Below are 12465 nucleotides of genomic sequence, written 5' to 3'. Positions count from 1 at the left end.
GGGTAACAGGGACTTCCCTGGTGGTGCAGTGGTTAAGAATCTACTTGCCAACGCAGGGGACACAGGTTCGATCCCTGGCCCGGGAAGATTCCACATTCTGCGGAGCAACTAAGCCCGTGTGCCACAGCTACTGAGGCTGTGTTCTAGAGCCCACAAGCCACAACTACTGAGCCCACATGCCACAACTACTGAGCCCACATGCCACAACTACTGAAGCCTGCGCACCTAGAGCCCATGCTCTGCAACAAGAGAAGCCACCACAATGAGAAGCCCACACACTGCAACCAAGAGTAGCCCCCACTCGCCGCAACTAGAGAAAGCCCACGTGCAGTAATGAAGACCCAGCGCAGCCAAAAAAAAAAAAAAAAGCAAAAGAAAAAAAGTGGAAGCCAAATGTTAAAAAAAAAAAAAAAATAGGGTGACAATGTGACTTTACATCACAAAATTATTTAAAATAGAAAAAGCAATTATCAGTTTACATTACTATTCTACTTTAGAATGTAATATAAAGCCTACCAAAGAGTAACAATACTAGCCTGTATCAAAATGGGAAAAAGAATAGAGCAGGAAATGTACCTAGCACTCCCAACTGTTAAGCTAGGATTCAGTAGTTCTACCTTTCAACATGCTATAAATAGTGCACAATTTATCAACTTTGGTCACATATTATTTGCAACATTTGTGCAGGTTAAGTTTAGACACTTAAGTGAAAATCTTAAAAATAGTTCTTCATCTGGTAATGGCCAAGTAGCTCCTAAGGGATCAGCCCACCGGAAGAAAACTACTATACTAATCTCTGGACAAGACATTTTAAAAAGAATAGAGCTAAAAGAACAAAACAGATGTGTCGTATGCCATCCACCACAGAGAATACAAAGTTTGAAGTTTGACTCTAGTCAAGACAAATGCCCAATTAAAAACAAAATAAACAAACAAAAACACTCCTTGGAGGAATATAACAGAATCCTGAGCCATATAATTCAGTGTTCAAGACTCAACAGAAATTAGGTACATGAAGAAAGAAAACATGACCCGTACTCAAGAGACGAAGTCTCAGAGCAGACCATCCCCAAGATGACCCAGCTCTTGAAATTAGGAGAATTTTAAAGCAGCTACAAGAAATTACACGCAGGATGTAATGTAAAATATGCTTGTAATGAATGGAAGAAAAACAAAAAACAAAATCTCAGAAAAGAAACAGAAACCTAAGAAAGAATGAAAAGAAAAGTCTAGATGGAACTTCCCTGGTGGTCCAGTGGTTAAGACTCCACGCTCAATCCCTGGTCAGGGAACTAGATCCCACGTGCCACAAATAAGACCCTGGTGCAGCCAAATAAATATTAAAAAAAAAAAAAAAAAAAACCTCTCTTGAGGGGATTGTTAAAAAAAAAAGAAAGGTCTAGAACTGAAAATACAATCTATAAAGAATTAACCAATTGGGCTTAATAACAAATTGGAGGTAAAAAAAAAGTACAATTAACAACAGATCAATACAACAACAAAGTCCAAAAGCACGCATGCGTGCACACACACACACACACACAGCCTAAGGGACTTGTGGGACAATACCAAAAAGGCTAACATGTGTAACTGAATTACCAAGAAGTAGAGAAAGAAGCACGTTTTCTCCACAGGTAGCAAAAAGAATGAACCTGCTTACAGGTTAACATCAATCGTTAGCAATTTTGAATAACAGAGACTCGCAGCCTTCCCAAGAGAGTTGAAAATTTAAACAGGAAATGTAAACTCTATCACTTTTACTGATAGCCCCTTTAGGAATTCGAAACAACCAAATTATAAATGTTCTTGTGTTTTAATGCCTCTGATTCCCTCAGGTTAGCAATATGCACAAGCGTTGTTGAAGGAGTTCTTAAATACAAACATAACAACTTATAAGAAAAAGACTGTCTTTGAGGAAATCTTTCCAGAAATATTTTGAAGAATCAATCATACACAACAACACAAAAGGGAGCTGTCAAAAGTTCCACAAAAATGGTTATGCTCTGTCCTGCTCTACAGCACAAAACACAAATTTCAAATCTTTAACTGGCTCCTAACAACCCCAAGTATATATGACGGAGGAGGTTTTAAAAATAACTTTTTTTAAGTCATGATATTTTTTAAAACCAAAAGATATTATTAATTCAAATTATATTAAGGCATAGAAAGAAAAGAGAGGTTACCTTGACAGCTTTCTGGGAATTGGGCAGTCCTTCCTCAATGTCTTCTAAAAGAATTCCTCCTAAGCCTCGCTGGTCATGCTTATCTAAAAGCCGAAGTAGGGCCTTCTTATCTTTCAAGTTGTACTTGGGCTTGAAGGCATACTTTCCATCTATTACTTCAATTTTGGGATTATTGACTAATGCCTGTAACAGTGACACAATCTGGACATATTAACAAAAGGAAATACCACATATACATTACTTAATTCTACCAATTATTAAAAAACCACAATACTCGTATTACAGTGGCAAACTAAAAGTATCCTGTGGATATCAAAAGATCTAAAACACCGGACATCCAGGATCCAAAACAACAGGTAGAAACCAGCATGGTGCTCATTTTTTATAAAAGAAACTGTTTATTATTTATATAGATTCTTTGGATGAGAAAGAAACCACTTTATTACAACTGCTTTGAAGAACGCTGTACCCATATTCTTTCAGAAGACAAAAGAGGTAAGGATCAATAAAACACCTATTAACATCACTAGACAAAGTGAAATGGGTACTGCCTACCCCACCCTCAAAGTATAGTTTATCACATATTGGGATTATAATGTGAGAAACATTACAGTGGGATGAAAATACCAATAGTCAGTCTGCTCCACATGGTATCAAATGGCACTAGCAGCTATGGAAGGAACTGAAAAGGACCAGACTAGTGTGTATAAGAAATTTACCTATAACGTTGCCAGCTGAGATTGAAACTGAGTAGGAATGCAGAAATTACTGAATATAATTATGTTTCTAGTCAGTCCTGTTGTATAGCTAGTATCAGAAGGAAAGCCCTTCAAGAAAAAGCAACCCTATTAATTTTCTTCTACAGCTGCCAGCCTGATCCTGAAAGGATAAAAAGAAGAAACAGAAAGAAGAAAGGAAGGAGAATAGAATAGTAATTAAAATAAACTTTACCTAATGTGGGTAGTCCATGAAATTTCAAGATTAGGTAAAGCATCAAAATTTAAATGTGGATTACCACTATTTGTATATCACTAATATAATGAGCTACAACGATACTAACTGGTTCATTTTACATTAGTAAAATCAAGAACAATATTTGCTCGATAAAATAAATTAAATTCTATTTTAGGAAGTTTACATTTGGTCTTTAGAATCAGCACTGGTCCTAGAAAGTTGTCTTATTAAATTGTCATTTCATACTTAAACAGAAAAGAGACAAATATCTCAACTTTTAAAGTGCTACTCATTTCCAAATTAGCGTGGTCACTGATGGCTGGGGATTCCTTTTCTTCCAATGTTGTGTGGAACATATTACAATGTTCATGATTATTTTTCCAAGTAATCTGCTAGAGGCAGTAACATCACTATCAAATCATAATAGCAGTAGCGGTATAACAAGTATCTTGCTTAACAAAATATCTTGCTTTCCCTATAATACCTCATGCTTTAAATGTCCTAAAACATAGAAACAATACAACCTGCCAACATGTACATTATAAATTCAGCAATTCAAAATAAGCATCAATTATTCTGTAAAAAGTTAAAAACTGGTACAATGACTGACCTCTTTATAACCTTTATGCTAAAGTCTTTGAAATTTTTAAATAGATACATAAGGTTATATGAAAGTAAGTCAATCTCAAAATGTGTATGTTTAAAGAACAAAAACCCTATACCAATTCTTTTAAGAAAAAGCAAAAATTATCATATCTCAGTATATGAAAACCCTAGTTAGAGCAATTTTTTTTTTTTACAATAATTTAAGCCTATTCTTACCTCAGTCATTAGCCACTGTTTCTGCTTGAGTCCAATATCTAAATGTTGTGTTTCATCCAAAATTTCTTCTAAAGTAAGAGGATGTGTATCTCCTCGCTGATGCCGTGTCTATTGCGGCAAGAAACTGTTATTAGAAGACAGGTTTTTTTAATGATTTTTTTTGGGGGGTGGGGGGCACGCTGTGCAACTTGTGGGATTTTAGTTCCCTGACCAGGGATTGAACCCAGGCCCTCAGCACTGAAAGCACAGAGTCTTAACTACTGGGCTGCGAGGGAATTCCCTGGAAGACACTTTTAAAATGCTAGATGCGGGCTTCCCTGGTGGCGCAGTGGTTGAGAGTCCGCCTGCCGATTCAGGGGACACGGGTTCGTGCCCCGGTCCAGGAAGACCCCACATGCTGCGGAGTGGCTGGGCCCGTAAGCCATGGCCGCTGAGCCTGCGCTCCGCAACGGGAGAGGCCACAACAGTAGGAGGCCCGCGTACCGCCAAAAAAAAAAAAAAAGGTAAAATGCTAGATGCATTAAATAATAGTTACCAGTAAATTAATCTATTCAGGAATGCGGAATGTGTATTATTTAAGGCAGTACAATTATAGTGATGAAAAGAATGGACTATAAAATCAGACAGAACCGGGCTTCCCTGGTGGCACAGTGGTTCAGAGTCCGCCTGCCAATGCAGGGGACACGGGTTCGTGCCCCAGTCCAGGAGGATCCCACATGCCGCAAAGCGGCTGGGCCCGTGAGCCATGGCTGCTGAGCCTGCGCGTCCGGAGCCTGCGCTCCACAACGGGAGAGGCCACAACAGTGAGAGTCCTACGTACCACAAAAAAAAAAAAAAAAAAATCAGACAGAACCAAGTTCAAACTTGTAGCTATATAAAATCAAATGACAAACTGAGAAAAAAAATTTGCAATTCATATCACAAAGAGTTAGCCTTCCTAATATTTTAACAGGTCCAAAAACTTAACAAGAAAATGACCCAAGACAGGAACACAAAAAGCACAAAAAAAGAGCTACAAATGACCTTAGACATATGAAAAGATACTCAACTTCCACTAAGGTATTTCTTATCACACCGGCAAAATTCCATGCTTGACAATTCTACTGGTGAGGCTGTAAGGAAACAGGCCCTCTCACACACTGCTGGTAAGAATGCAAATTGATACAACTCCTACAGAGGGAATTCGGCAATATAAATGCATTGAAACCCCTGACCCAGCAAGTCGGCTTCTAGGAATTTACCTTACAGATAAACCACAATGTAGAAAAGCAGCATTGTTGTAAAAGGAAAATCAGAAACATTAGTTTTATTAAGACATACTATTAGAACTATTACAACACTAAGTTGTATTTGGAAAAACTCAAGTGGCCATCAATAGAGGACTGATTAAATAAACTACAGCACATCTATGCTACTATACAGATGTTAAAAAAAAGAAAATACAGAGGTTCTCTATGTGCTAATTTGGAAAGATGTACCAGGACAAACCATTAAGTTAGAAAACATATGTAGGGCCTTCCCTGGTGGCGCAGTGGTTGGGAGTCTGCCTGCCAATGCAGGAGACATGGGTTCGAACCCTGGTCTGGGAAGATCCCACATGCTGCGGAGCGGCTGGGCCCGTGAGCCACAACTACTGAGCCTGCGCATCTGGAGCCTGTGCTCCGCAACGGGAGAGGCCGCAACAGTGAGAGGCCCGCGCACAGCGATAAAGAGTGGCCCCTGCTCGCCGCAGCTGGAGAAGGCCCTCGCACGGAAACGAAGACCCAACACAGCCAAAAATAAATTAATTTAAAAAAAAAGAAAGAAAAAACATATGTAAGTGGCACAGTGGTGTACGTCAGAATCACCTGAAGGAAGGGCTTGTGAAAACACAGACTGCTGAGCTGCACTCCCAGAGTTTCAGATCAGTAGATCTAGGAAGGGGCCCAAGAATTTGCACTTCTTACAAATTCCCAGGAGATGCTGATGCCATTGGTTGGAGAATGACACATTGAGAACCAATGAGCTAGGCTAAACCAAACTAACCAAATTTTTCAACATGATTTTTTACATAACTGAGATACAACCACATAAAGGGATAACAGTGAGATCAAGAGAAAAATCATTCCATCAAAAACAAAGTGCACAACTGATTTGTCATCTTAGAACTAGAGCAGTGTCTCACATGGACCTAACAGTATCTCTTGAACCTTCTCCATATAATTTCTACATAATTCTCATCGAGCAATTAAAGAGCTCTTCCATCAGTAAATGAATAAACTATGAGGAGTATTTTGTGTTGCCTTTTTCCTTTCTTTCTGAGTTCTTGGTTTTATCAGCTCTTCAAAAAGGGTACAAAAGGTACACTTCCGAATGTACTCTTTCCCTTTCAAAACAGGCCTGCCCCCTTTTTACCAAAAAAAAAAAAAAGAAAAGGTATAACTCTCACCTCCACCCAGAATTTATACTGCAATACCTGGAGGTATATTAAACTCCAGGGACTCAACCAAAAGGGCAAGTCAAAAGAATATTGTTTTGGGGAAGCCTTCATAAATGATAAATTGAGGTATCAAACTATCCACTATAGACAGGGCTTCTTGTCTCTCCCAGTCCTAAATATTTTTCTAGGAGTTAAAAATAGGATATTTTGCCCTTGCTATGACATTCTAAATTCTGATGAATTACAGTTTGTGGGCAATTGAGAGCTGTTCCCTGTAAACAATTCTGTCTCTTCCATCCCCACACACCCTACCTCCATGCCATACTGTCCAAGAATGCATCACTCTTAGGGGAGAATCTCCAAATAAAGGGAACATGGTAAGAAGTATCTAATGATAAATATAGGTTTTTTCAGGTATTTTCATATAAGTAATTCTCTTCAGCAATTCTCAAAATCCATTCCTTGAATATTTATTAGCCTGAAGAAAACGCACATTTAAAGAACTGAAGCAGTATCAATAAAGGAGGCTGATTCTTTTAAGTATAACAAATATTTTCTTGGACTACCAAAATGTTCAAATCATGCTACATAAAACCCATAGACAAAAACCACATAGGAATTGTTTCAGACTGAGTTTGCATTATTCAATGTGGTAGTTAAAACCTACTTTATCAAATCATATCATGAAATTTTCATTCTAATTAGTCAATTCTCATTATGCTTTAAATATTTAATATTTCTAACTCCTATTAAAAAAATAAGTCATAGCTAGCTGTAAAACCAATTCATTTTTAGCAATAGGTATACTTCTCCTTCATTAATCACCCCAAGATAAAATTTACAGTTATTTTTGAATCATTCCCTTTTATTTATATCTAAAAGCTGAATATCAGAGATGGAAGATACAAGCACACACATTTAGAAAAGGAATAACACACTGTTTAACACATCCTTGCTTCATAAACATTTGATTACTTATAATGATGCAATGTTACATGATGGTAGACTGTGTATTTATTTTTTACATTATATAAAAATGGAAAAATTCATTCTTTTTGATCCTTATAATTTTAATCTCAACTACCTTAGTAGTATCTGTTAGTATTCATTCCATACTATATTTCTAAGTGACTTTTATATTACTTAAAATATGATAATAAGTTTGGTATATCTGGTTGGTCTGACAATGGAGACTAGCTTTGTTAACCAGAAAATAATTTCCATAAACTGAGTATGCTAGACCTTCAACCTGACAGTTTTGGCAAAAATATATTTATACACCTAAGATAAAAGTATTTCATCAAAAAAAATTGCACTGCAAAGGTGTGTTGAAACTAGTATTTTTATTTTCTCAATTGCTTCTGAATATATCAGATTAACCAAAGTACCAATATGGGGAAGAAGAGGAAGCTGATATAATTAGACATTTACTGAGTCTTGGTCAAACCTTTTTGATACATGTCCTAGAAACTAAGTAGATGGTTATGGACCAGGTAACAAATCCTCTGGCAAGCTAGGTGATTCCCATTCTTTTGCTTTCAACAAAACTGAAGAAGGACCTAACAGAAGTGTCCACTGATAAATGTTTGATGATAAATCACCATGTAATTTCTGGCATACAACTTGGAAGGTTTTGCTATCACAAAATTAGAATAAACTTATTTATATGAACATTTATTTCTCAGCACTTAAACCTACAAGATCTCAAAATAAGACAGGAAATTGGTGCCAAATTCTGTTTCATTCTATCAGTAAATAACATATTATCTCCAGACACAAGAACCACTGGAGAGATAAGACAGCTCCATTTATTTCATTAAAAATGGATTTCTGTTGCATAATTATTACATACAAAGTGAATTTTAATCAAAATTTTAATATATTTATGTTATTCTAATCAACTATGTGGTAATAATAATTATAATGATGGCTCAAACCAGAAAATATTTAAAGCCTTATGGTTACAGGGAAAACATCCCTAATTTCAATTTATATACATATTATTGTGACAAAGGAGTTTGACAGATGATCAATAGAAGATTTCCAAACACTAAAATACATAACATTAGGATAAAATTCAGTGGGAGTAACAGAACTGACATACAAGTTGAAAGGAAAATAATTAAAATTTCCAACCACTAAAGTTTGTTTTCATATTTTTAAAAAATGGCATTTAGATTCCCTTAGATAAATTTAAGAGTGCTGTATTTTACTGAAATATTACAATATGCCAGAAATTGCATCCTGTGTCACTATTTAGACTTTTGTTATAACATAAATAGACTCACAGACATAGAAAACAAACTTATGGTTACCAAAGGGGGAAGGGAGGGGTGTGAGGAGTTTGGGATCAACAGCTACACACTACTATATATAAAATAGATAAGCAAGGACCTACTGTATAGCACAGGGAACTATATTCAATATCTTGTAATAACCTATAATGGAAAAGAATCTGAAAAAGAATATACATATATGTATACCTGAATCACTTTGCTATACACCTGAAACTAACACATTGTAAATCAACTATACTTCAATTTAAAAAAAACCTTTTGCTGAAAAATTACACTTATCAATTTAAATATGTGGAATGGAACACACAGCTTTTCAAAATTGTTTCAGGGAACACAGGAGTAAAAATTTGAAGATCGTTGTCATAGATTAACAAAGCAATAAGGGTCTCTAGATAAATGAAAACTGTTTTTAGCAGAGTAGCAAAAACATGACATTAAATGTCAGTCTCCCTCAAAAGACTGACAGCCTCGAGGGCATACATTTTGTCTGGGTATTCATACCATTCGTGCCATAATAGCAGATAGTAGGTTTTAGTATTGCTTACCATGCGGGGGAATGGATGGATGGAATGAAAGGTAAATGCCTCAGTGTCAGAGTATATTATTTGATAATGGGAAATTGTAAACTAACACATTTCTACCCGAAATCAAATACAAACCACAGATTTCAGATATAGCTAGACAGACATCAGGTCTCTTAAATTACAAAAGAAAAGACTTCACATAAAATTTGATTTATATACTAAGGAATAGCTGAAATTTGAAATAATAACAAATACAGTACTTTCTTTGACTTTTTTTCAAGAGATACAACTAGTAACTAAATGGGAATAAGAGTTTGGCAGACAAGGGGGGTAAATCTGAAATCACTTAGCCATTTTAGCTATAAATGAAATTTCACTTTCATAAATTAGGTTAGGGTTCAGAATCCTTAGTAAAGTCAAAATGTCATACCATCAAAACTTCAAAATTTACTTCAAGAAATACTAAATCTCTCATCAAACATTAAACTCCAATTCTTTTGTGAGTCAAAGTTTTTCTGAGACACTCAGTAATTCTCAAATTTTGTCCTTCAAGATGTAGAAAAGCCACCATCTGCCTGAACTATGTAGCTTTTTACTTCTCACATCAATGGAAGTAATATCCTGTAAATCGTTCACATTTTCTCACTGGTTTGGTCAGCAGGTATTGACTAATTAAGAGGTGACTATATCTACTGCCTGAGCACAATTTTATTAAATGAAATGGTGGGCTTAAATTGTGTACTTGAACTAATGTAATGTAATGTAAATCAAATACACTTAGATGACTCACTGCAATGCTAACTTGATATAATGTAAAAGGCTTCAGGCAGTAAATTTTTTTTTTTTTTTACAGTTTTGAGGTATAATAGGCATAACATAAACGACAAATATTGAAACATACAATTTGATAAATTTTGACATGTATATACAAATTTACTTCTGAAAATACCAATCCCCTACTTCCGCCAAAAGTCAACAGAATTTCTGTTAGCTGAGAAAAGTACTTACCTTCATGTAATTCACAATCTTAGCAAGAACACCAAACTTATATCCAGAGCTTCCTGATAGAGCTTTCAAGTTAAATGATCCATTGTTATGATCTGAAAATGAGGTTCAAAAAGCAATTATAACATTTTCATATTAGATGTGATCACTGACTTTTAAGCAACTAAGATGATTTTAACTCTGGTAAAATATTTGTTTTGGAGTCTTCCTATCTAGTAAATTCTACCCTATAAAATTTTGGTGACAAATTCAAAATCTGCATGCATAATAACTTTTCTCACCAAGGATGGAAGCAAAGTATAAATAATTCAAAGGCATTAACATACATTTCTTTTATAAGTACCTTTATCTCACCCTTTCCTTAAGTCTGATTAGATTTCCACCATAATTAAAAGCAAGGTTTATTAAACAAGAGGACAATACAAATCTCAGTCTGATCCATAGTGCTTTTCTAACAACCTTAAAAACCATGAGAAGTGAGTGGATTACTTCTAAGGGATAAAAAGTTCAATTTATCACCAATGACATCAATTTCTGCTTATCAACTTAAAAAAAGTAAATGGGTATTGATTAATGGGAATTAATAAAAAGTATGATACGGTAACTATTTTAAGGTAAATTTTAAAGCTATATTAGGAATAAAAAAAATAAGCACTGTGCTCGCTTCGGCAGCACATATACTAAAATTGGAACAATACAGAGAAGATTAGCATGGCCCCTGCACAAGGATGACACGCAAATTCGTGAATCATTCCATATTTTTACCTAAGTGTCCATCGACAGATGAATGGATAAAGAAGATGTGGCACATATATACAATGGAATATTACTCAGCCATAAAAAGAAACAAAATTGAGTAATTTGTAGTGAGGTGAATGGACCTAGAGTCTGTCATACACAGTAAAGTCAGTCAGAAAAACAAATACCATATGCTAACACATATATATGGAATCTAAAAAAAAAATGGTTATGAAGAACCTAGGGGCAGGACAGGAATAAAGATGCAGATGTAGAGAATGGACCTGAGGACATGGGGAGGGGGAAGGGTAAGCTGGGACAAAGTGAGAGAGTGGCATGGACATATATATATACTACCAAATGTAAAACAGATAGCTAGTGGGAAGCAGCCGCATAGCACAGGGAGATCAGCTCAGTGCTTTGTGATCACCTAGAGGGGTGGGATAGGGAGGGTGGGAGGGAGACACAAGAGGGAGGAGACATGGGGATATATGTATATGTATAGCTGAGTCACTTTGTTATAAAGCAGAAACTAACACACCACTGTAAAGCAATTATACTCCAATAAAGACGTTAAAAAAAAAAACACATAAGCACTGCCACTGCATAAACGTGGATACTTAAAAAGGATGTAGCATGAAACAAGGAGCAATCTACATAGAAGATCATTTGGTTCAGAACATATACCATTCTGTTGCATATTTACAGGCAGAAATCCTAATGCTACCATTGCATCACAAATGCATTCTATTAGCCATAGGCAGGAAGAGTAAAAAAAAGTCACTGTAAATACCAGGAAGACATTTCATAAGTACACATTCTATTAGCCAGGCATCAGATCAGATATTATAAAGTTCCCATGTGGCTGATCCACAAAGGAAGAGGTTAAATAAAAGGGGGGAGAGTCAATTTCTGGCACCAGTTTGGTAATAATAATTTAAACAAAAGAATGCATTAGAATAACCACAAGTCAAATTAACAACTGTCAGAGATCCACAGGAACAGCTTCTAGAAGGCAACATAATATTCCTTTGAGATTAGTGAAAAGGCTTTACTGAATGATTTTTTGAGACCTCATATGCAATTTTCCTTTAAAAATAACTGTTGGGCTTCCCTGGTGGCGCAGTGGTTGAGAGTCCGCCTGCCGATGCAGGGGACACGGGTTCGTGCCCCGGTCCGGGAAGATCCCACATGCCGCAAAGCGGCTGGGGCCGTGAGCCATGGCCGCTGAGCCTGCGCGTCTGGAGCCTGTGCTCCACAATGGGAGAGGCCACAGCAGTGAGAGGCCCGCATATCCCCGTGTAAAAACAACAACAACAACAAAACTTTGTCACAATTTTAATAATATAATAACTTAATTGACACATTAAAGCCTTCTTTACTATGTTTTCAAAAATAGCAATATTAAGAATGCCTTACGAGGACTTCCTTGGTGATCCAGTGGAAAAGAATCTGCCTTCCAATGCAGGGGATGCGGGTTCCATCCCTGGCCAGAGAACTAGGATTCCCACATGCCGTGGGGC

The 12465-nt window shown here is 36.3% G+C and overlaps 1 protein-coding gene and 1 non-coding gene across 2 annotated transcripts in view; one reads left to right on the top strand and one right to left on the bottom strand.

Moving 5' to 3' along the window:
* Window positions 1-12465, bottom strand: part of GTF2E2 (general transcription factor IIE subunit 2) — a 68013-nt gene that overhangs the window by 34630 nt on the left and 20918 nt on the right. The window contains exons 3-5 of the mRNA XM_029226240.1: window positions 10208-10299; window positions 3960-4067; window positions 2184-2366 (exon numbers count right to left, since the gene is read on the bottom strand). Coding sequence (XP_029082073.1) covers window positions 2184-2366; window positions 3960-4067; window positions 10208-10299 — 383 coding nt within the window. The remainder of the gene's footprint in view (window positions 1-2183; window positions 2367-3959; window positions 4068-10207; window positions 10300-12465) is intronic.
* Window positions 10861-10967, top strand: LOC114897726. The gene has a single exon (XR_003794251.1). It is a non-coding gene; the product is annotated as a U6 spliceosomal RNA (small nuclear RNA).

This window comes from Monodon monoceros, unplaced genomic scaffold (assembly GCF_005190385.1).
Source record: "Monodon monoceros isolate NGI ecotype Baffin Bay Population unplaced genomic scaffold, NGI_Narwhal_1 Super_Scaffold_17, whole genome shotgun sequence".
Classification (NCBI taxonomy): domain Eukaryota; kingdom Metazoa; phylum Chordata; class Mammalia; order Artiodactyla; family Monodontidae; genus Monodon; species Monodon monoceros.
This window is presented reverse-complemented; position numbering and strand designations above follow the sequence as displayed.